The 20,560-nt window shown below is 41.0% G+C and overlaps 1 protein-coding gene across 1 annotated transcript in view; it reads left to right on the top strand.

The window, feature by feature from the left end:
* Window positions 1-20,560, top strand: part of STK39 (serine threonine kinase 39) — a 59,430-nt gene that overhangs the window by 22,244 nt on the left and 16,626 nt on the right. Inside the window, exons 5-6 of the mRNA XM_008592035.1 lie at window positions 18,894-19,003; window positions 19,259-19,360. Of these exons, the coding sequence (XP_008590257.1) occupies window positions 18,894-19,003; window positions 19,259-19,360 (212 nt within the window). The remainder of the gene's footprint in view (window positions 1-18,893; window positions 19,004-19,258; window positions 19,361-20,560) is intronic.

Below are 20,560 nucleotides of genomic sequence, written 5' to 3'. Positions count from 1 at the left end.
TCTGTATATATTTGTGCAAGGAAACACTAGAAGGGTAATCAGGTGAGAATGAGACTTTTTAGTGTATACTTTTTATAACATTCAAATTTTAAACCATATAGAAGTATGAGCTAGTAAGACAAATGAAAGGAAATGACTCCGTAAATTTCATAAACTCTCAGTAAGTCAAAGCCATTTTTAAACCTTTTATTATGAAACATTTCAAACGTAGCCCACAGTAGAGGAAAGAGTAGGGTGAACCCTCTTGTACCCATTACTCTGCCTCAATAATTTTCCATCTTTGGCTATTCCTGATATTTGAACTGCCTTTGAACTATCCCCTTCCTCCCTGCTTTGGTGGCTCTTACCATTGTTAATGCTGAATTTTGTTCTTGAGCTGTCTAAGTTAGCTTGTCCTCGCTCTAGGGAGTGACCCTTATCCCACAGGCAAGGGACAGTTTGAAAAAGTACTTTAACTAAACAAGTAACAGCTGAAAAAAATCTGTGGGCAAAAATCTCAAACTGTCCAGCCCCAAGTGGTCTAGTTGTTAAGAGCACAGGCTCTGGTGTCAACTGGCTTGGTTGAAATTCCTAGGCCACCACTTAGTAGTGCTGTGACTGGGGGCAAGTTACCGAACCTCCTCAAGGCTCGGTTCCCTTAAATGGGGGTAAAAATGTAACCTACTTTATCTTTTTTTGTGAAATCAAATGAGGCTCTTCATGTCCAGATCTTAACAGTGGCTGACACATAGTAGGTATGCGTAAAAATCGTCGACAGCTGCTGTTCTGCCGTGACTGCTGCTGCTACTACTGTCACTACTGTTACTACTGCTACTATTATCCCTACTGTCACTACAACCAACAGGACCACACTGATTCTCCCTTGCACTCACTGGGGACCATGTGTACCTCAAATTTGTCTTGCAAGAGGTTCAGCTCTGAGGGGCTTCTACAGTTATAAAAAGGTAATATTTATTAATTATGGAATTTGGGAAGTGAACTTGTCATTAATCTTTAAGCTGATAAGGAAGTGAGACTGATTTTCTCTGTTTTGTGATGAAAATGGTCATTTCTCACTAAGAGGGTCTAAATAGCGGTGAACTGCCTTTGAAATGGGGAGGCTCGTCAGCCCCTGCCTTACTCTGCCGCCACACTGTGCTAGTTATCTCATCTCATTACTCTTGTCAGATTAATGATATGAGCTCTTTCCTGGGCCTTCTGGAGCACATTGTCCTTTTCTTTTTCTCAGTTGGGATTCCCCAAGGTAAGATTTCCTGACTTGATTTTTCCACCCCAGGCAGGCCTTTGGGCTTTCTCCTCACTGTGGGTGTGCTGTTGAGTGTGGCCCAGGACGTGATTGCTGTGAGAGCTGCTGGATTCAGAAGGGAACCCACAGAAAGCCCCACCCAGGGTGGTCGCGGGGATTAAACAAGTAGATCTGTAAAGGGTGCTGCCGGCTGTGTGCCTGGCACATAGTGAGGACTTTGTATTACAGCCATTTGGGCTTTCCTTCATATCCATTTTGTGTAGGTGATTTCAGGCTTGTGTACTCACACAAGCTGGAATGGCTGTTTCCTGGAGGTCTAATGGTGGTTCAACAGCACTTCAGTGTGCAATTCCTACGTCTTTGCAGCTGTGATAGCTTTCTAGAATTCACACTTGATTTTCTTCATATTCTGTGACCCAAGCACAACATCGAATTCATACAGGATTTAAAATTTCAAAATTTTTAGTTTTAACTATAAAATAAGGGTATTACCTCAAAAAACATTTTAAATGTCTCCTTGGGACAGACAGATGCTACTGCTGTCCCTCTTTTCTAGGAGATTAACTTTCTTGGTCAGGCAGTTGGTCACTGCCTGAACAAATAAAAGGACCAGGAGTCTTTGGTCTGTCCCTGGCATCATGTCTGATGGGTGACATAGGGGAGGGGGTGGAGGAGTTGAAAGCAGAAGCTCACAGCAAGAGCAGGAGAGAGACTGTCTCTTTTTGTTGCTACCTATTATAATTTGACAAATAATACATTGCTTTTACCCAGACTATTTTTGCCCTTTCCCCTTTATATCTTTATGCCTCTTGGGCCCTGATTATTTGAAATAAACGTTAAGCAAGGGGTGGGGAGGTTTAGTTTGCATTTATTTCTTTCAAAGTAATGCATATTGTCTACCTAGAGAGTATTATTATGTGCATTGTTTTATAATAAAGGGTATTTTTGCTATCCTAATAGAAAACAAAATTTTTATTAAAAAAAATTACCCACTCTACCATATGTGTAAATTCCCTTTCTCAGGACTTTTCATCAAAAAAGAGAAGATTAAGGGTCCTGGGTTAGACCACGAGGAACCCTTGCCTTATTATGCAGCTAACGAATGTGGTGAATAAGGCTAATAAGCTTGGTTCTGTTTACTGCAGTACAAATTCCGTGGGAGGTATATGCATTCCTGTTGACTGTGGATATAAATCAGTAATTCATATGCATTGAGTGCTTCCTATGTGTCAGGTCAGGTTGTAGGTGCTGAGGGCACATGGCTCATTCAGTCCTCTCCACAATCCCATGGGAAGGTACTATCTTGCCTGTTTTACAGACCAGAAACTATGGTATAGAGTGGAGAAGTCAACTGTTCAGGTCACATGTAGAATAAGTGGTGGAACCAGGCTTCAGACTTGGGCAGTCTGACTCCAGAGCCTGTCGACCCACATCTGTGGGATTTCCAGGAAGAGGACCCTAAAATCTGGATGTGAATGATCTCAGTTTCGGGTGGAACACCAATAGTGATCACAAGCTGTTCTATGTATCTGCATATATCGATTCCACTCTGGGTCAAGGAACAAATTCAGCACCTTCTTCTTCCTTGCTCTCTCAAGTTGTAACACACAGCGTCACTGGTAAAATATGGGACAGGAGAAGCAACCATCTTGAGTGTCCCTTGGTGTAGAATTAAGTTCAGTAGTGATGCTGCAGTCTTTTCAGACTAGAACACTTCAGGCTTGATGTACTGAGTTAAAACCCAAGGACTGCCTACCCAGGGTTTAAAAGAAAATGCTTTTCTTCTTATTCTGTGTTCTGTGCTTAGAGAACCTGTATGTGTGACTACCCGATGATAGACTTGGATAGGACGTCTTGGTAAGTGTAATTGGTTTTGCTGCACAATGTGTCAGGAGGGGGAGTGGCTATTTGAATGTCATGCTCTTTCCACAGCACAGCATTTTATTTTCCAATCCGATGCTCTGTCATATTGTCAGGAAGAGCTTAGTACTTTGTCTGGCAAGTGACTAAGGCTGTTTGTCCGGAATTAATGAGTGACACTATTCTAAGCAAACAAGTTTATATCAAACAGATCACTTTGAGGTCACTGTAAATCTGTTTGTTCTAGGGTTCTTTTAAGTAGTGGCCACTCTTAATATTATACTATAAGATACTTAATACTGTATTATAAAAGTGTTGATTTCAAAACATTTGATTTCTGAAGAACTTTCTAGAAGCATATTACTGTGTTATATAAGTTAGATCTAATGCTTATTTTCACTTACTTTTGCCTTTTAGATGTGTGTGTGCTATGGTCTGAATGTTTGTGTTTGCCTAAAATTCATATGTTGAAGCCTAATTACCAGTGTGATAGTGTTAGGAGGTGGGGCATTTGGGAGGTGATTAGGTCGCAAGGGCTGAAACCTCATGAATGGGATTAGTGCCCTTATAAAAGAGGCCCCAGAGAGCTGCCTTGCCCCTTCCACCATGTGAGAACACAATGAGAAGTTACCTTCTGTGAACCAGAAAGCAGGTCCTCAGCAGATAGTGAATCTGCCAGTGCCTTAATACCAGACTTCCCAGCCTCCAGAATTGTGAGCAATAAATTTCTGTTTATAAGCCACCCAGTCTGAGGTATTTTGTTATAGCAGCCTGAATGGATTAAGACATCACTTATGTGTGGGAATATGAATTTCCCATCCCTAATTTTTCATAACAGAGAAATCAAATCTGGTGCTGAGCTAAGACAGCCTGTGACTCTATAAAGGTACCATCACACCTGTCTCAATGTATCTGAACCTATTCAAATCAAGCTTACACGCTAGGTTTTTCACTAAGGTGCATTGGTATGACTTTGGGTAGCATCTCTATTTTCTGCGAGGAAGATTATATCTTTGGCAGCCTTGAATACATTTACAGCTTTAGTCTGCATCTTGAACACACTGAAAATCCCATGACTAAAACTGCCAAGAAAACATATAATGAGACTTGACTTTCTTCTAATAATTAGATATTCTTCTTTAGGAGCCAGAGGAAGGTGTGCAAGGTGGCTGAGTTTTTACACCCACAGCTGCTAAGTTCTTTTGTTTTCCTTCTTTGTTCTTTGGCCCTCATAAAGTGCACTTTGATGGGGAGGGTTGGGGGTTGAAGATTATTTCTTGTGTAGTAGGGAAGAGGGGCTGCTGCTTTGAGCAAGGTAATATGGGCACCCAGTCTGCACTAGAAGCAGCCTCTGATTAGTATCAGAAAGTTGGAAAGCCCCTGAGGCATCTGAATCAGGAAGTGATGATGTCATATTTATGAGCACCTTGGCCCAGAGCATGGGCTCTGACACTAGACAGTCGTGGTTCAAATCTGGCATTGCTCCTTCTAGCCATGTAACCAAGTTATTTAATCTCTCTGTCCCTCAGTGTGCACATCTGTGTAATGGGAAAATACTAGAGTGTTAAGGGAGTTAAACACATTTCATTTTAGAATTAGTTAGCTCTTATTGCTTTTTTACTGAAATGGTGGTGGTGCCCTTTAACTATTTCACTGTTGTAGGATCACAAGGAGGCAGCTAGGGAGGTGAGGCTTGAGCTTCATCTGACCTCCTGCTATATGGTTTAGTTCTTCCCCTTTCTTTGCCCCAACAACTTCCCCAGTATCACCAGTGTGAAGAATCTGTTCATATTGTCACCTTGCATAAAGTTGAAAACTGCTGTTGTTGGAATAAATACAGCAGATGAAGGACCTGCGTGTTTTCCCAGTCTCGTCCACAAGTGTTCTCTGCTTTCGCTTAAAATGCTTATAGCTTCTCATTCACGGTCGTCCCCCCCCCCCCTTTTTTTTTTAACCCAACTAACTCTTCCTTTCATGTCACAGTTCAGGACATCTTTTCTTGAGAAACCTTTTCTGATCCTTTCCTCCACTACTCCCACCCTCACTGGGTTAAGCAGCTCACCCTGGTAGTTTGAAGGTGCCCTATCCATACTCTTAACTAGCTAGCCTGTGACACTTACTGAAATTGGCTTTCTAGTTTCCCTTCTTACCGCCAGATTGTGTTCTTCTTAGAGTTAGAAACTCTGGTGTTATTCATCTCAACATCCCCAGATAGTGGCTGACACATGGCAGGTGTTCATGAACTTTTGGTCAGTGTAATCTGACGGAAGCGTACTAGTTACCCCGTCCCAACAGCAGGCTCTACAAGTGTGCGTGCCTGTTGGTGGCAGAGGATGTGGATGTGAGGCGTAGCTGAAAGTTCAAATATGTTAGAATATATCAGCTAAACAGAGAAGGGGGTGAAAATATTTACTGTGTGTACTACTGCATATTTTTAAGGCTGAAAATAGTTTTTTAATGAATATTTTTTACCACTGATTTTGGGCAAGCTCTGCCTTGGCTAGCTAGCAATTAAATGTTTAATAAAATTAAAGAAGAATGAAGCAGTGAGCACAAATTGAGAAACACTGTGTACACCCAGAAAATAGAGTACACATGCAAAGTAAAATCTCTGGAGGGTGTAAAGTGCTTCATAGTGAGCCAAGATATTTGTTTTGAGTTTCAGGAACAGCTTATAATTATGTGAATTTTGGTTTAATGAATTATGAAAAAGTTCTTACATATTTTTTTTTGTCTTAAGTAAATAAGGACAGTAAATTAATGGGGCTCTCTGATTTTGGGGATCTTGACAAATGGTAACATTTGGTGAAAGCTCTAGCAGGAACCAAGAATGCAGTCAATTCTGGAAACTTAGTTTTTCCATTCCATCTGTACACCATCAGTGACACTTGGGGAGATTTTAAGCAGCTTCCCGTCTGTTAACAGCTGCAAGCAGTTGTCTGAGCAACAACTTAAGGAAGTCTCACTGGGTGAACCCAGTGGAGGAGAATCTCTCTGCTCTGCTCCCGCGCTGGAATTTTTCCTCAGCTGTGTGCACTCAGCGGCATGGGGGACAGGGTTGAGCTTCAAGGAGGAGTGTGCAGGAGGACAGGCGGCAGGTGGGGCTCACTCTCTCCTTTCTTTTCCTCCCTTCTGTACTTCCCTCTCTTCTTTCCTGCCATAAGGGCCTGCAATTTCATTATTAAATTAAATTTTATATATTACCAAAAACTGAGGTCTGGGTAAAACAAGAGTTTTTAGACTGAGGGCCCCTAGAGTTGTGTTATTTTAATCATTCTCCATAGGGACCAGCTCTTTAGAGTGTACAGATGGGCTTTTATGGCTTAATGGAGGCTTCTGATAGTAGAGCTAGTTGAGTGGAGATTTGTATGAAAAAGATCACCTGCAGGTATATGAATATTGCATTGGAAACTTAGACTTATTAATATTTGATCTAAGTTGCTTGTATCTGTCTTTGTGAATATGGCCAGCAGGGAGCCCCCACTGATTTCAGGAGCACGCCTTTGGCTTGAGAAATGACAATGCCTCTGTATAATATACTAACCTAGTGCTCTCCTTATAACAGCTCTGTCAGTTCAGCAGAGTAGGTCTTACAGATAGAGGGACTGAGGACTGTTGAGCAGTTGTGGACCTGATTAAGGTCTTTCTGAAGGTCATAAAAGCAGATCATCTTACATCTACTCAAATTTCACTTTCAGTCTTTGCCACTAGGCTCCCCCCACCCCCAACATTGCTTCTTGACTCTGCCTTTTGACAGTCCAGCTGCCCTTGGGCTCAGTTTCTTCAGCTGTAAAATGAGGATTGACAGGATCTTTTCCAAGAACCTATTGTGCATGAAAGTGTTTGAGTGGCCCTTCATTAGCTGCAGTCCCTGAAGACATTCTCACTCCTATTTTAAAGGATTCAAATCAAAGGATGATCTTGGATGTGGAGGGGAGAGTAAGACAAGTATCTTTCTTGTGGCTGCTTTATCAGAGCATCTTTAAAAATACCCCCCCCCCCATCTCCCCATTGGGGAGCCAGGGAAGTATGGATTTGAGATTTGGGGATTATCTGTGGTTTTCCTTTATTCAGTATAATTACCATATTTCATAGAAAGTTGACCACTGGTAAACTCTTTGTCACGTGTATTGTTGACCTTGAGAAAGCCGGCTCTGGCCTGAAACCTTCAACACAGCTGGCCTGAGGTTCCTGCTCCCAGGCTTCCTGACTCCCTTCTCTTCTGCTGTTGCTCCTTCGGGTGTGACCTCAGCTCCACTTCTCACCTGAAATTCACTTGCTTTGCAGGAAGGGTTCTGTGGTTCTGACATAGATGGGCAGATTATCTGCAGTTTGCTATTATCAGGAGCTGGTGCTCTTCTTAACTGCTGTAGCTAATTGACTGTATCAGTCAACTGAAGTGTGAGCCAAATGTGAGTTGACATCAACCACTGCTTACTCTTTTTGTTCCTTTTAAGCCTGTGCTGTTGTCTTGATTGCGAGAATGACTGAGGAATTGAGGAGGGGCGGCAGCTGTGTAGCCTCTGTGTTTTTAGCAAGAATCCTCCTGATGAATTTTCTTACAATATGTCTATGTCCTTGTGAATTGATTTGATTCCTTGCATAACGTGCAAACAAGTGCTGAGAACTTCTTCCTTACAAGTAAAAATATAGCACGTTTAAAGGAAACTTGTTGATGGCAATGTCAAGAGTCCACCCACATAAGACCGTTATCGTGGGGAGGCTTGTTTCTTTGTGTTTCTCATTTTTAAAGGTAAAACTCAACCTTTAAGGAATAAAAAGATGATATCTTCTGATTTCTTTCCTTCTTTTGCTGTCAGAAAAGGCTGTAAAATTGTCATTGTCTGATGTTTCAAAGGTCAGGACTGCCTCTCCCTCAGTAATAGAAGGGGAGCATGGATTTACCCAGAGCAAGCTGATAAGTGACTCTCTAGGGCCCAGACCCAGGACATAATGCAGGATCATGTGTTCTGGCTGTGAATGCCTTGGACACCATGCTGTCAATGGGGACCAGAGACTATAGAGCCAAACAAGACCATTGAGCATTATTTGCTTGCAAGAAGGAAAAAATAGAAATGAAAACCAGGACTCTGATTGAGGGTAGGGAGAAGGAGATTGGGTGGGGAGCGAGGGGGTAAAGGACTCTCTTTGGTTCTGTCTGGTTCCTTTTGGAGTACCAGGGTCTCTCCCGAGAAGGATAGGTGGTATGTGAGTATTGTTTAGATAAGGTGCCAACAGATTTATTATTGACTTGCTTAAAAGATGGGCAGATTCAATGTCATTGCTCAAATAGTATATTACCCTCACGCAATTCGTCAGAGGCTTTCATGAGTGGGAGAGGAAGGAGGACTGCTGCAAATATTTGTGCTGAGAGTGATGTTTACTGCAGCCTCTCCCCCTATACCATGGCACCTCTAGTGAGCAACTGTTCCTGATGGGTAGGCATTGTGATTGTATTGTTTTTTTTTTTTTTTTGTCTTTTTCCGTGTCCGGCAACGGATCGCAACCCTCAGTGTCGCCCCCATACCGGACCGGGACCGGCAACGGGATCGCAACCCTCGGTGTTGCCCCCGCGCCTCGCTCAGCCAGTGAGTGGGAACCGGTCTGTATGTGGGATCCGACCCCTCGGCAGGAGCGCCGCCGCGCTTCCCAAGCGGCGCACTAGCGCAGTGCGCCACCGGGCCGGCCTGTGATTGTATTGTGTTAATCAGTATTGCAATCATAAATTATTTTCATGTACTTAAAAAAAGATTTTGTAAAAATCTGAGTATTCCCATAGAGTTGTACCATGTGTGTGAATTTGTCCTGCTGGACATACTATTCACATCTGGGAATCACTGAGCTAGACAGTTCTGTGTGGGACATGATGAATGTTTTTAGCATTGCCCTTGGACTTACTGTGTCATAAAGTACATAAACATGCACATAAATACTTTTGTCATGCTGCCCTCTTTCCACAACTGTAGTTCTCTTCATCTGGGAGCAGTGGAGTTGGCCATGCTCTGAGGCCTTCCAGTCCTAGTGAATCATGCCATGGCACCTTCTGGGAAGACAGTAATCTAGAGCAGTGTTTCTCCAGCTTCTGGAGCATCGGCTCAGTGGTGGTCTTGCTACAATGCAGATTCTGATTCAGGAGGTCTGGTCTCAGACTCAAGATCCTGCGTTTCCTGGAGGCTCCCAGGCGATGCTGATGATTCTGGTCTGTGGACCCCACGCTGAGTAGCAAGGGTCTAGACTAGAATGTTGAAGTTACTTCTCTCTTCTATTGTCTTAGAAGTATGTTGATCTGTTTATTGGAGGTTTATGTGAGTGTTGCCCCACACAGCAACTATCAGCAAAAAGAGATTAAACTCTTCTTGCAGTATGTTCTTTTCTCCCCTTGAGATGCCTCTGCATTTATTTGTTTTGATTTGTTCCTGTGGCATTAAAAGCCATGCTTAATACTGGAGGTGTTTTAAAATCCACAATTGCACAGTATGCTAAACTGTTTTTTTGCTGATTTTTACGAAGTCCTTTTGGGGATTGCAACGACTTTGGCCTCTGATGCAATGGTTAACCCCTAGCAGTCAGGAAATATGAATAAGCATGGCTGGACTGGGGAAAGGCAGGTGACTGTAAGAGTGAAGGAGCCTTTGGGTATAACAGAGTACTTGTTTGACAGGAGATTAAGCAACAAAGACAGTTAATTATCTCACATAACAAGAAGTCCGGGACAGTTGGTTCCAGGGTTGGTGCAGAGACCCAGGGACATGACAAAGGTCATGGACTCTATCCTGCTTTCCTTTCTGTACCCTCAGTATGTGGGGCAGCACCTGTCCTCCTGGGCTGCTCTCGCTCCCAGCATCCCAGCTTCCACATGGCTATCCCCAAGCAGGAAGGGGAGTGGAAAGCAGAGGAGCCTTGTGGGGTAGTTCTTTTATTCAGGAGAAAACTGCCCCACAGGAGCCTGTACTGTATTCCCTTTGGATCTCACAGGCCAGGATTGGGGTAGACCCTCAGGCCATTCACTGGTGAAGGGGGCCCAGCACTGCGATGGACCTAGTCAGTAAGATTAATCCCCTGAGGCCTGGCCAACAAAACTAAGATTCTGGTAGAAAAGGGTAGTCAACCAGCAGTGTGTGCTACAAGGACTGACGTTATTGAGAACCTACTCTCTGCTAAGCTCCCCATTTTAAAGCTTGTGAAACTGTTGTTGCAAGAAGTTATGTAAAGAAGCAGGGGTATAGTTGGGACTTACACTCTTGGGTTTAATTCCAAAGGGCCTCCTCAGTATTCATTGTGTCCTCTGTGATGCCTCTCATCTCCCTTTTACTTTTGGGGATCACTGGTGGGAGACTCACTAGAAAAGGTCAGGACCCCACCATACACCTCTGAATGGGGGCCACATACACTTACACCCTGTGTGTCATGATTTGTCCCCTTGACAGTTTAGGTTAACAGTCATGGGTGTGTAGATATATCACTACAATAATAGAGAGAAAGTGACCCCTCTGAGCAAAGTGGCTTTATTTCAAGAAGGAAACCAGCCCAGTGAGTGTTGGTGGCTGCTGGCCGAGGTCTTGCCACGTCCAGACTTGGCTCCGCATTCTCTACTTCTTGCCTTGGGTTGTGCTAAGTTCTGCCAAGCAGGGTGTAGGTACCAGAGGTGCAGCGTCCTCCTGGAGAACTTGAGGTGTCCCTCTGCCTCCTCTGAGTCCTCTTGAGTCCTGCGAGTGGCACCGCACTGTCTCTGCTCTCTCTTACCTCAGTTGCAGGGTTTCCCAGCAGGTGGAAGGGAGAGGACAGCTCTCCCCCAGTTTCCTCTCAAACTTGGCCCTCTGTGCCCAGAGGTCTGATGATATTCTGAAGATGGCAAGGCTCCAGGAAAGTGAAAAGTTGCTCCCATTTAATTTAAGAACAAAAATGAAACAAAAACTGGTAGACAAAGGCTGGGTTTAATTATACATTAAAAACATGAAACTAAGAAATGGTGATTTGGTCAGCTAAAGAAACTAAAACCACGAGCCAGCCCGGTGGCGCACTGCTACAGTGCGCCGCTTGGGAGTGTGGCGGCGCTCCCGCCGAGGGTTCGGATCCCACATACAGACCGGTTCCCGCTCACTGGCTGAGCGAGGGGCGGGCGCAGCACCGAGGGTTGCGATCCCGTTGCCGGTCCTGGTCCAGTACGGGCGCAACACTGAGGGTTGCGGTCCGTTGCTGGACATGAAAAAAGACAAAAAAGGAAAAGAAGAAAAAAAAAAAAAAAAAAAAAAAAAAAAAAAGAAAGAAACTAAAAGCACTTTGCTAAAGTATGTGATAATTGCACAAGCATTGCAATCAGAACATGCCGAATTATGGCCAGGGATGGGCTTCCTTGTTATATTCAAATGCCCTGGAGAGAGAAAGATTTTGACCAGAGAGTGCTATGTTCAGAACTGCACGTTAGGGAGATTATTCTGGATGGAAGAAGTTAAGCTGGGTTGCAGTTGGAAGAGGTATGTCTCTGATGCTGTAACTGCTATAGCCATGACTTCTTCTGATCTGTGTTTTACCTTCTCTTGCCAAGGAAATCATTGGGAATTACCAGCAGAAGATGACATCTTTAGTTCTGAGTGTAGTATATTGTGATATAAGCATCTTTCTTCTATTCATGTTGTTCAGGTCATGTAATAGTCATTCTATTTAAATTAATGTATTTTCCCATGTTAGCTCTCACTAGAAGGCCAGGATTGTGTCTAAATCAAAACTGTGTAAGCCCAGGGTGTCTAAACCCACGCCATGCATACTGTTGTGTACACCCTATGTGTGCTGACCGTAAGTAGGTGCCGCACCACTGACACACATCCTAGTATAAAAACAATGTGAAAAGAATGAAATACATTGTTAAAAAAAAAAACAAAAAGCAAACCAAAAAAAACCTTTCTCAAATCTGTTCCTAACTAAATTAAGAAAATATTTGGTTCTGTCTTATGCCCATTACTGTATAGTTTGCATAACTTAAGTCACAATGTACTTCTTTACATGCTTCTTTATTCATCCAGCATTGGTGGTATAGCATTTTAAGGAAACCTGTGGGACTCAGGAAGGCTGGACACTGGCAGCCCTGAAAATGTTCCTGGGTGTTCAGAAGTGCATTTCAATTTTGGCAGTAAAGTCTTGAGAGTCTCCCACGAGAAAAACAAAACTTGGAATCAAACCAAATAATAAAGGGATTGTTTTTGATGATATAAATATGACATTTAGGATTAACCAAGGGAATCTCAAACTAGTTTTTCTGTGTTGGGTAATCACAACTTACTCTTTATTCAGGGAAGAGCTTAGGAGTTGTGGAATATTAACCCCTTTATTCCATTTTGTTTTCCTTTTCAGTAAGGAAAAATACACTGAACTTTCCCAAAAAGGAGACTGGGGCTAAACAGTTAATGCCTTTTTGAAGGACTGTGGGTTTTATTCAGACTCTCAGTAACTTGCTATGTGTTCCTTGGCAAGTCATTTAATCTTTTCTATTCCTCCTTTTTCAATTCCAATATCCACAAAATCATTATGTTTTCTTAAGAATTTGCCTAATCCTTTCCATTTCCAGAGTCTCTATTCACATACAGGCTTTGTTGATTTTACTCCTGGTTTATGGCTTTGGTCTTCTCTGCTTCTAGTCTTTCTCCTTTCAACACTCCTGCATGGTCACTTTTTCCAAATCTTCTGCTTCTCTAGAGAGAGAGTGCAACGGTAGTCCTGGTTGCTAATCGGATTAGATACAAGTTCCCTTACCTGGTGCTCAGACTGTGTGGTTGAAGTCTGCAGCAATCTCACCCAGTGTTTCCCCACTTTTTAAGGGAACTTTCAGGGTCCCCCCAAACTATGGGGACTCCTACTGCCTCAGACCCCCACCAGCCATTTAGAACTCTGAAGGGATCAATATCTCTTTTAATCCATTGTGAATACGTTATTGGAAGCTCTGAACTATCAAACATTGAGTCCGTTGCTCTCTAACCAAATTTTAAATTTACCTAAGCCAATTTTTTCCATGCACAACTCAGGTTCCTTTTCAAAGATAATGCTAGATGCTGTAGGAGTTTGAGGTAGGTGAGGGTTGGCTCCTTACCCACAGCCTCCCTCCCAGGTTTTAAGGAAATCAAGTTTCAAGCCATTCATTAACAAGCAAGACCCTAAACAATTCTCACAACTTGTTCTGTAAGCTCAAGGAAATCCCTGCTCCCTTTCCTTCTAGGTGGATGAAAAATTCACTTGAGGCAAACATGCTGAGGTTCCAGATGCAGTTTTCTTTTACCCTTGTACTTGGCATCAAGATTCTAACTGGACATAGAACCAGTTAAGGATTTAGCCTACACTTGGGCCTGAATGGAATATTTTATTCTGTTCATGCAGGAGTGGGGAGTATATCTACAATGTTTGAGCCACTATCTGTGTGCTAACAACCTTTTTCCCCCCACCAATGAAAGCCTGTTTCTAACATGCACCTTGCTTCTCAAAACGTCTTGATTTTTCCTAATAATAACCTCTTTTGGACATTCACCTGACTCATATCTATCTATATTTAGATAGAGGTAATAGATATACTTCCAGCAGCTGCCCCTGGCATCCCAAATCAAGTGCCACCAAAACCCCATAGCACTGGGCATTCTTATTTAGCATGTAAGCTGACCACCTGAGTTGTGGTATCACAAACATAATATCACATGGTATACGTTGAAGTATTTTAGGTAAATTTTAGACATCATAACAACACAGTTGGCAGACTAGTTTTGCAGACTAAATTAGGCAGGAGGAATTGCTTGTCCAGTTTTTTCTTTTTTTTAATTGAATTTGTTGCCAACAACAACAACAAAAAGAGAGCTTTTACATAAAGATCCTGATGTTTGGCTTCTGTGGGAAAATTGGGAGATCTGGCAAAACCAGGTCTACTTTTCTATAGGTAACATTCTTCTCCAGCCCAGTAGCAGAAGCCTGCTTTAGACCTGGGTGGGAGGTTGCTGAGAATGGGCCCCAGGGCTCCACATGGGGCCCAGTGCTCTTGAATGTCTCCCAGCACAGGATGAGTATCATGTAAGTGCCTTTTGCCTCTGAGATTGTGCTGTTGGTTTCAGGACCCTCTTCTCTCCTTTGTATTTCTGCCTGGCCCCCAGAGACATTTGAGTTTTTGACCTTTGCAGCTGTCAAACAGTTTTTCTTCCCTGCTCAACATCCATGCTTTGTTCAGGCTGTTTCTTTGTCTGGAATTTGTTTCCTGTTGGGCTTGCCTACCCAAGTTTTCAGCTCATCTTGAAGACCCACTTTGGGTAGTCTTTCACAACCATTGTGCTCATAGCCCCTCTGCTTTTGCACAGACAACACAGCATTTGATGTTCTCTGCTCTCTATGGTTTCATGTCTTATCTTACCTAGATGGTTATATTCTTAAAGTCAGAAAACACGGCCAGTTGTCCCCCCACCAAAGAAATGTATCTTTCTCATATTTCATATCTACTACTGTAACATGTTAATGCTTATCCCTTCACCTACTTGCCTTGCTTATTAAAAGGCAGAGAACAATAGCTTATTGATCTACCTACCAGTGATTGTAAGGAATGTTTGTCATGGTAAAAAGAAGTAGGAGAGTCTTATAAATATGAAAGTAGTATAAAAATAGGTCTAAATAAGAAGGCTGGTAAGGAAACAGAGGCCCAGAAAGGCTAAGTTCCTTGCTGGAGTTACACAGTATGGGGGCGGGGGCAGTTAGTCTTGGGCCTACCACTGTAATACCCAGCTGTTGCATGTTAAGGCTGTAATGTTTCCTGGTAGATCTTCTACTTTCCAAATCAGATATCTATAGCCTCAAATCATACAGATCCTCCTTAAGGCTTGGCATTCACATATCAAATAAGACAATGGCCAAAGTTACTTAAATTGTACATGACAAATTAGGCAAAGTTGATGGATGCACATCAAGCTTATCACCTAGAGTCAGGATGCCAGAGGTGCTGCTGTCATTGAGGAGGACATGTAGAATGTCCTCTGCTTATGGTACTGTCCACAGTGGGGGAAGCGATATATCTGGATGATGATGCATCATGTGTAAAAGCAACACTGGTGAGGAGGAGAAGATGAAGGAATCTGGGAATAAAAAGTAGTTTAGTGGGGCTGGAGCTCAAGGTCTGAATCTGGGACTAGAAATAAAATGAGGCACATCCACTATGGAAAACAGTGAGCAGACTCCTTAGAGAATCCAAAATAGATCTACCCTACGACCCAGCTATCTCACCACTGGGTATATACCCAAAGGAAATGAAATCAATATATCAAAAAGATACCAGTATTCCCATGCTCATCCCAGCACTATTCACAACAGCCAAGAGATGGAATCAATCTAAATGCTCATCAATGGATGAACGGATTAAAAAAACTGTGGTGTATATATATGCAATAGTATACTATTCAGCTATTAAAAAATGATATCCTATCATTTGTAGCAACATGGATGGAACTGGAAACCATCATGTTAAGTGGAGTAAGTCAGGCACAGAAAGACAAATACCTCATGATATATCACTCACATGTGGGATTAGAAAAAAAGTGGTTCTCATAGAAGTAGAGTAATGGTTAGCGGAGGCAAGGGGGAGAGGGAGGAGGAAAAGTGATGGGCTAATGGCACAAAACTGTGCCGTCTACCCTAAGTGAATCATTGGGCAGTATATGCATGTAAACAACACACTGTACCCCACAAATATGTACAAGTAAATGTTAAAATATTTTGAATATGAAAAATAAATAAATGGAAATACCACAGTTAAAAAAAAATTGAAGGAGATGGGTGTGCTCATTCTGATTTGATCATTACACATTACATACAAGAATAGAAGTATCACACTGTACCTCATAAATTTGTATGATTACTATGTGTCAATTAAAAATAAGAAAATAAAAAATTGAAGTAAAAAGCAAAAAAACAAAGAAGAGGGAGAGGAAGGGGGAGACAGGTTTACGTGCTATGCTAAGGGATTTTGACTTTATCCTGAGGCGGCAGGGAGCCTTTAGGCTTAAGGAGGGCTCAGGTCTGTGACATAGAAAGGCCTGGTTGCTAGAGCCTGGGTCTGGGGAAAGTAGGGAGGTGGGGACTTAGGAGGCTGCCACATGAATCTTGACAAGAAGTAATCGTGGTTTAAAGCAAGGCTAGGAAAGAAAGGAAAGAAGTGGATGGATTCAAAAGATGTTAGAGCCTTTTAGTTACTAGGATGACAGTATTCTTTCTGGGTTTTTTTTCCCCCCTTAAAGCAGCTTTTACTCATATCTTCCAGTTATTCCTGGAGGCAGGAAGATTTACGGGGTGGTAAGAAAAACTTTATGTGCATAGCCTTTGATTCCATGTTGCCAGAGAAATGATCATGGTGCCTGACCCAGTGTATGTATCTGGCTCCGTTCCCCGTGGCTGTATACATGTACCCTGTAGGCAACAAGGGCGGCTTTTCACGCTTACTGATCTGCTACCTTGTTCTCACTGTCACATGTAAGTTGTCTCAACAGAATATACCAATTTTCCTGTTTGTATAAGCACACTGTGTACTTTGGTCAAAATGTTCTGTTTCTCAATACATATAAATCTTTCTGCGTACACAATAGCCATACATGGGAGCAAATTGTGTATTTATTCTGTAGTCATAAGGGTGAGTAGATGTTAGGATTGGTGTTTTCTGCCTTTGGAATTTTTGTTCTGAGCTTTAAAGACATTTAACCATCTGTTTATGACTTTTAAGTGAATGTTCTAAGTGGAGGCTATGAATAAATATGCAAATCATGAAAGATATATTGAAGGAGTATTGTCAATAATGAATTGCTCTTCTACATCAATCTCAGCTGTTTTTCCAGCATTTAAAATGTCTAATGTAAGCAGATAGTATTTTTAAGGAGTTGAAAAAATATCTAATGTTAACTATGGGTTTTTATCTGGATTACGTCTTTTAGGAAGAGTCTTTAAGGTGCAGAGTTGCTTCAAATACGTTTAAAAGAATTTATTTTTCCTTAAAGCAGTTTTTGCCCGTATCTTTAATTATTTCCAGATGTGTTTATTTAGTATCATCATGTTACAAAATCATTATAATAAAAAATGAAATGTTGATTCATTGTTGAACTTCTTTTCAGAAATATAAATTAAGTTGAAATTGTTATTTTTGAAAGTCTTATATTCTTTTCCTCTAAGCCGGCTATAGTATATGAATGATTCAGTTCACTTAATTCTTCTGTAAGAGAATGAATTGTATCTTCTCCCACCCACAGGAGACTGATTGACTGGTTCCAGAGATTTCTTTTCACAAGGCTTCAGTTTTCTGACTGCAGTATAAGAATTCAAAGAGTTTTAGAGTTGGACACATATATGCAAATTACATTATATAGCAATTTTTCAAAATCTACTTTTGCTCAATATTAATATGAGAGTAGCAGCTAGAACAAAGACTCCATTGTCAATTTTCATTCCTTTTACTTGTAGTTGAAATCCTGTTGGGAGCTGAGTAAATTTAAATATAAATAAAATGAAACAGTCAATACATTTCCACTGAGGGAACTAGTTATGATGTTATTAAGTCACACATTTACATAATTTAATATTATAGGCCAGCAGCAAATGCTAATACATTTTGACCTTGGTTTGTACTTGAGGTTGTTCTTTGGTAATTGCTGTGGTCCTGACAATCAACAAAGGGGACCAGCAAAGGAGAGTTACATGAGAGAAATTTGCAGGAACTCACACTGCATAGTGTGCTGTGGTGTTGACTACAGTTTTTTAATCATTATCTACCAGCTCACTATCCAGTATAAACTTGGCTCTACCGATAAGTATATTAGTCCTGAGTAGTTGGTACTTTAACTTTTTAACTAGTTTTAATCTTTATGCAAAATTGTAAGCAGAAGTGCTGCATTAATAAGCACCAGGTGTTCCCTTTTCTGCTGTCACACATATTTTTGCATGTATGCCTATATGTATATACTACAGTATGCCTCATTAATTCATATTCTCACAAAATGAACTTCTAGCATATAATGGGGGTTAAGAAAAATATTGTTTAATTTTATAAACCATTCCATCTGTACTTATGAAAATTATCCAGAAAGCAAACATTGAAAAAAAAACTATAATTTCTGCTGACTGAGGTGCTCACTTGTGTTGATGGCTGCACATGGACAAACCTAGGCGTGCTGGCTTTATGAACCTGGGTTTGTGGAGTTGCCATTATGATTTTGGCTAAGGTGTTAGAGAGTAATATTTAGGCAGGGACATAGGAAAATGAAAGACGGATGTTATTCATCTGTTATTAAAAAAAAATTAACTCCCCAAACATTGATTTGGAATAATAGAGGCTAGAAAATAATCATAATAAAAGAAAAATATAAAAAGGAACTGCTACACCACATACTAGTTTTGTTGCCTCCAGTAGCATTCTTATAAATGATTTTCCAAACTGAATCTTACCTAAAAGCTAAGACCCTTTATATTTAGGGCTTTGGGAATGTCTTTTATATTTTTATTGATATTGTAATTGTTTTTCATTACTTTGGATTCCTTTTTAGTAGAAAATATAATTTTGGTGTGCTGAGCTTTGGGACTGATGGGCTTGCTGACCCATTACCTGTGAAGGTGTTCTCTAAAGGGTAGGGGATGGCAGGACCACCCTGCTGTGTCCCTGAGAGAGTGCCATGAATGTGTTTGGGATAATTCATCAGCACTGGAAAGCTCACCAGGAAGAGCTTTGTTCAAAAAGTCAGAATTTATGAGCAGTAATTCAATGCTTATAATTCAGTGTTTTTTTTTTCCCTTTCAGATTTTGGGGTAAGTGCATTCTTAGCAACAGGGGGTGATGTTACCCGAAATAAAGTAAGAAAAACATTTGTTGGCACCCCGTGTTGGATGGCCCCTGAAGTCATGGAACAGGTAAAAAAACAAACACAAAAACTTTTTGAATGGCATACTATAATGGTACATATTATTAATACAATAACATTTCATTCAGGTTAACAATTTTAGTAGCATGCATCTTGTAACTAAGATTTAATTCCCAGTTGCTAGCCCTTAGCAAACTAATGTGGAAGTTGTGCGTAAAGAGCTGTGGATTTCCAGCGTAATAAGGACTTGGTGATGTGTAACATGTCGGCTGTGTAATCGTGTTTTTTTCTGGCTTATTTCTAGGTGAGAGGCTATGACTTCAAGGCTGACATGTGGAGTTTTGGAATAACTGCCATTGAATTAGCAACAGGAGCAGCGCCTTATCACAAATATCCTCCTATGAAAGTAATTACTATTGGAAGTACTATGTTGGATTTGAAATGTGATTGGATGGAATCCGTTCCCTAATTCTCTTAAGCATAGTCATTTTTCTCTTAGACCTGAGGAGAATTAATGAAGGAATGCAGCCAAGTTGAATGTTGTGTGATTTTCTAAGTGGACAGAACAGGACAAAAGTAGTAAAGTTCCCAGCTTTGAAGCTTGCTTTACTTTCTTAGCACAGAGCTGAGGAAAGAATGTGATCAGATTGGTCGATGAAGGTTGATAGCTGTGACAAATGCTGGTCATTCTTTTGATAGCAGAACAACCCTGGATCCCCAAATAAAATCTAAAAATAGATTATAGCAATGTCATCTTTGCAAATGCATTTCCCAGATTTTCAGGGCTTTTTTTTTTTTTTTTTTTTAAATTGTCTACAACATTTCCACCCCTGCTCTCATAGTGTAATGTTGACGACTCATCTGATATAAGTGAGCCACAGTGTTTATAGGAAGTAATATATGCTTTGGATACTGTTGTCAGGTTTTTGTTATTCTTTTAATTGGCCTACCTCATTATTTCTTTTAGATCTGAGATGATGGTATCAGGGCTGATTTACCCAACTGTATTTTATTTTGAGGCTAAAATAGTTCAGTGGAAATTATGAAGGTATTTTACAGAGAGTATGGTGTATGGTTATTTCATGGTTATTGGAAAAATTTAGAGGATTAAAAAAATCCATGAGGATAAAAACGTTAAATAGTTTTACTTATTAAGAAAATAATACATTCTTGTAGAAAATTTGGAAGTACAAGTAAGAATAAACAACAATAATCATTCATAATCTCTTCAACCACAGATGATCTCTGTTAAGGTTTTAGTGTAGTTCATTTCATTGTTTTTCTATATATATTTCTATATATCTACATATATTTTTTCACATAGTTAAGAGTTCAGTATATATGTATGTATATATGTGTGTGTATACATACCTGATTTTGTTAAAATTGAATTGTAAACAATTGAAGGGTTCTTTTGGAGCAAAAGGACTGAAACAACTCTGAGGACTTGTCTTCCATTCAGTTTTTCTTATTTCCTGTTTTTTTTTTTTTTTCCTTTTTCCACTTCTTAGTGTTTCCCATCTGAATCCACAGTTGCACTTGCTAATCCCAGCCTGAAGTCCTCTAGGACTTTTCTTCAGAGTGCACAAGGTCCTCCCCGCCGCCC

This window comes from Galeopterus variegatus, unplaced genomic scaffold (genome assembly GCF_000696425.1).
Source record: "Galeopterus variegatus unplaced genomic scaffold, G_variegatus-3.0.2 Scaffold12, whole genome shotgun sequence".
Taxonomy (NCBI): domain Eukaryota; kingdom Metazoa; phylum Chordata; class Mammalia; order Dermoptera; family Cynocephalidae; genus Galeopterus; species Galeopterus variegatus.
This window is presented reverse-complemented; position numbering and strand designations above follow the sequence as displayed.